The sequence below is a fragment of the Charadrius vociferus genome, unplaced genomic scaffold, assembly GCF_000708025.1.
Source record: "Charadrius vociferus isolate BGI_N301 unplaced genomic scaffold, ASM70802v2 scaffold259, whole genome shotgun sequence".
Lineage (NCBI taxonomy): Eukaryota > Metazoa > Chordata > Aves > Charadriiformes > Charadriidae > Charadrius > Charadrius vociferus.
Genome location: NW_009661368.1, coordinates 4,502,966 through 4,507,290, shown reverse-complemented (window position 1 = coordinate 4,507,290; position 4,325 = coordinate 4,502,966). Strand labels below are relative to the sequence as shown.

Genomic DNA, 4,325 nt, shown 5'->3' with positions numbered 1-4,325 from the left:
CGGCTCACCAGGTCTCCTTTCACAGCCCGCTGGATTTCCTTTCCAGCTCTGAGTCAGTGAAAGTCACCTCTCATGGGGAGGAGAGACGAGAGTCCCGAGAGCTGGCGGGCTGCTGGGGGCTGCAAAATCTCAAAATGAATAAGCAGAGGCATAGTGCCTGCCCCTGGGCTTTCCCATAGGGCACAGAGACACAGGCACGGCCGTGTGGCACAGAGGGCACACAGGACCACACAGGGGTATACGAGCCAGCCACGCTGGCAGGGGTTTGCTCTGCTCACTGAACCTGTCCGTGGTCCCTTTGCCACAGAGCAAAGCCTACCCGCGCTGCCTGCGCCTGCTCGGCATGCGGGGCCGCAGCTAACCCAGGGTCTGCCTGCAGCACGGCTCTCCCTGCCTGGGAGGAGGAGGAGGTGGTGATGCCAGCGCTGCGGATCTGAGTGCCGGGAGCTTGGGGAATCCCGGTTTGGGGAGGGGGAGAGGGGTGGCAAGTAGGACCCCCCGGCCCAGCCAGTGTTGGGCCACGCTTGCCGGAGCTGCCGCGGCTGGGCTGGCACCCCGCTGCACTCGAGGCGGTGCAGGAAGCTGCTCTGCTCTCCGCATCACGCCAGCGAGGAGGGGATTTCCAGCTGGCTGAGGCAGCCCCCTGGCTGCCCCTGTGCCCCCTCGTCGAGGCAAGCTGGGAGCCACGTTCCAGGAAAAGGGCCTGGGACTGACCGATGGAGGATCTGCATCTCCCCTTTCTGCCTTGGGAAGCGGGGCAATGGCAAGGGGCAATTGCATAGCCTCTCTCAATGGTTTGCACAGATTATATCCAAGGCCGGGAGATAATCGTAGCCGCCGGCTTGTTAGCCAGCCCCAGCCCTACAGGATAAGCCTTTATCAGCCGGGGATTTCATCTCGTGTGACAGTCACGTGGTGATGCGCAGGACCCGTGGGATCTAATTACCCTGGCATCAGTGAAGATGCTCAGGAGCTGGTTTCCCTGCTGTGCTGCTCTCTGCACATGAAAGGTGAAGCTGCTTAACCCTTAAACTTTTCATGCTGAAATGAGCTTCAAAAGGAGTCAAACATTAACTCAGAGCTAACCTTGCCCTCTCCTGAGTTTTTCCAGTTGTGCAAACCAGATCTGCCAAAATAAATACATTTTGTGGTGAGACGGAGCTGGGCTGGAGGTGCCATTGCTCGGTGTTCGTCCTCACCATGGGTTTACAGTGTGAAGAGGGAAACCCTGGATGCAAACACCTCAGCACTGAGTGTCCCGGCGTGGGGCTGACAGGAGGGTGCAGCCATGCACAAGGCGCACGTCCATCCCGGGTGCGTGGTCCTGGGGCACAGGGCCACCACCCTACTGGGTGCTGGAGCAACAAAGGGTGGCAGAGAGCCCTGGCCGGGGGGCGAGGGAGCAGGGGGAGCAGCCTGGCAGGAGCTGGGAGGAGAGGAGGACCCCACAGCAGAGGGTGCAGGAACAGCAGAGGATGATGCATGCCCAGGTACTCTGTGGGCTCAGCAAGGTAGGAGCCATGCTCCCAGCCTGCCTGGGTCACCCCAAGGCATTTCCCAGCCTGGCAGGCAGGTGCTGGCAGCGGGGAGGAACCACGGCCCCGAAGCTCTGTGGAGGTGAAACAGGAGTGGGTGTACGGGTCCTGCCAAGGGGCTATTTACACAGGAACCTCCAGGCTCCAGGAGCAGCAGCTGCTGCAGCACCCTCCTAAATTACCCTAGTGTAAATAAAAGCGTAGGTTTAGGGTGTGAAAAGGTGGAGCATGGCATGGCACACCAGCCCAGGGCAGTAGGTATCACGCCATCTCAGCCACCAGCCCCTCCTGCCCCTGCCGCTCCGTGCACCCCATGAAACACCCTTGGTGCAGGGGGCTCCGCACCGCCTGAGCACTGGCACAGCGGGTGCCAAGGGGCCCTCGAAATGCCCAGCCAGCTCCTTCCCTTCAGCCACAGCCACGATGCAGGGGTAATCGTGCTATTATTAATTACTGATGGGCACGGCCTGTCCTGTGCTGGTGTCTCCTTGAAGCAGCCAGGGCAGAGGCAGTCCCCACTTCCCAGGAAGCTACTTCACTTTGGGACCCTGTGCCTGGCACCCTGTCCAACACAGAGCTGAAAACCTCCCTGCAGACACCTGTCCCTGTCCTTGTCCCTGTATAGCTCCTGGGTGACACTGTCCCCTGTGGGAGAGGGGTGGCAGGGATGGGGGGACACACAGAAACATGCTCTGGCTCCCAGCATGGGGGAACGCAGATTACCCAGCTGGGTGTCCACAGCATCTTCCCCACCTGGGACTCTGCCCCAGGGAAAGGTGTAAATAGGACAGGTCTGGGGAGGAGCTGGGATTTGTGACACTCAGCTGGTGTCAGGCTCTCAGTAATCCTAGCAGTTGGAGCCAGCAGGCTCTTGGACCCAGTGCTCCCGGCAGGCTTCAGCTCAGGTGAGTGCAGAGGTTGCAGTGAAACAGGCTCCATGGGAGTGCTTGACCTCTCCTGGAGGAGACCCTGTCCCCACAGAGAGCCCTGCTGTGGCACCTGGGTTTCTGACCTCACTTGTAACCTTCCCGTAAGGCAGCAGGGTGGTGCCCCATCCAGGCATGCTGGTGTCCCCAGCCCACTGTGCTCATTCCCCACTCCTCCCTGGGCTGTAGAGAGCCACCAGCAGCAGCCTCCAGACCTGCCCCACGCCGGGACCTTTCTCCTCAGCGTCCCCCTTTCTGATCCGGCCATCGCAGGGGAGTCAGGCTGTGCCTCAGGCAGACTGTGGAGAATAGGTGTTTATTACTGGGGGGAACATAGAAAGTCTTTAAGCAAAATGGCTTAAGGCTCTGCTTTAGTGAGGTCTGGCCAGGTTAAATGCTTAGTTCCCACCTTTTAAAGGTTGTGCCCTGGGATAGGTGGGAATGGGGTGCAATGGACTCCTAAAGCTACAGTGCTCACTCAGGGCTTTGTGCTTGGCCAGGCTGGAGCTGGACCCTCGCCTGGGAGCCAGTGCAGCGGCATTACCTGCTGCTGCACCCACCTGCCCCTGCTCTGCAGCTGCCTCGGCTCTGGGAGCTTGTGCTGCTGGTGGGAAAACTGCTCCTGGGGGGAGCAGTGGCTTTCCCGCACCCTGTGCACCCCGAGGCCTGTGCAGTGGGTACGCAAGTGCTAAAGCTGCTGCTGGCATCACCTGGGTGCTGGCCCCATGACAGGAGAGACCCCCTCTGTCACTCTGCCCTAAGCAAGAGCCCGTGGTGACCTAGGGGCTGTCAGCTGCCCTTTCACAGGGCATCCCCCATACGCTGGACATGAAGAGGCTGAGCCCACCGAGCGCTGCAGAGCCCGGCAGTGCACACGAATCCCTCCCCGACAGCTGAACGCCAGGACAGAGGATGGCACGCTCGCACCCCAGAAGAGAAGAAGAAGCTGGGCTTGGAGCAGCTCCCCTGCACAGCGCTGCCCTGGCCCACTGCACTGCGGCTCCTTCGTCTCTCCCAGGCTGTTGGGTGATTCTTGCTGCTCTCCCTTGGCTGGGGTCACTTCAGACAAGCTGGGATGCAGGAGAACGTCCTCTTCACCCGCAGCAAGAAGGGAGTCGTGCTCCTGATATCTCTAGCTCTTGGGACCAGTCCTTGCACAGCTCCCTCTGTCCTGGATGGTCCTCCTCTCCCTGCTGGCAGCAGGGCCTTTATTTCTTCCTCGTCGTTGAAAGGGGATGTCCCATATCTCTGCTTCAGGTACCTGCGGACCTAGGGAAGGAGGGAGAAGCAAACTAAGGTGCCTGCTTCCAAGGGCAGGTCCAAGCCTGCCAGCAAGGGGAGCAGGGAAGCAACCTGGTCCCCTGGGGACTCGTCCTTGCTCTGAGACCCGTGGACAGGCTCAGCTGCAGAGCAGAGCACGGGTGGCAGAGGCTGGTCCCACCTTGCGGGCTGCACCACCACCAAACTCCGCCAGCTGCTGTCTGAAGCCAGGGTTGGGGTTGGCAACGGGCCGGATGGTTCGGATGGCATCGAGCACCTCCTGGCAGCTCAGTTCCGTGACGACCATGACGTAGGCGACCACCACAGTGGTACTGCGGGAGATGCCGGCAAGGCTGGCAAGGGAAAGGGCAGAAGAATTGCTGTTGGCAGCGCACCCTGACCCCACGTTCGCCCCTTCCTCCACCCTTCTGTTTCAGCTATTTCGGTTCCTCTTCTCCGAGAACTTGCTCTCTGGGAGGCCTGAGCCCTTCCAAGGTCCTCTCCATCACTGCCTATAAATACCCACTCCTCCCTGGGGAAGCAAGAGCAGCGGCCGCTGCCTGGCTGCCTGCCACAAACCCCGCCCTTCCCCCTCACTCAGCTG

The 4,325-nt window shown here is 60.7% G+C and overlaps 1 protein-coding gene across 1 annotated transcript in view; it reads right to left on the bottom strand.

Moving 5' to 3' along the window:
- Window positions 1–3,517: 3,517 nt before the first annotated feature.
- The window catches only part of DUSP15 (dual specificity phosphatase 15), a 6,220-nt gene continuing 5,412 nt past the window's right edge, over window positions 3,518–4,325 (bottom strand). Inside the window, exons 6-7 of the mRNA XM_009893396.1 lie at window positions 3,903–4,074; window positions 3,518–3,730 (exon numbers count right to left, since the gene is read on the bottom strand). Coding sequence (XP_009891698.1) covers window positions 3,518–3,730; window positions 3,903–4,074 — 385 coding nt within the window. The remainder of the gene's footprint in view (window positions 3,731–3,902; window positions 4,075–4,325) is intronic.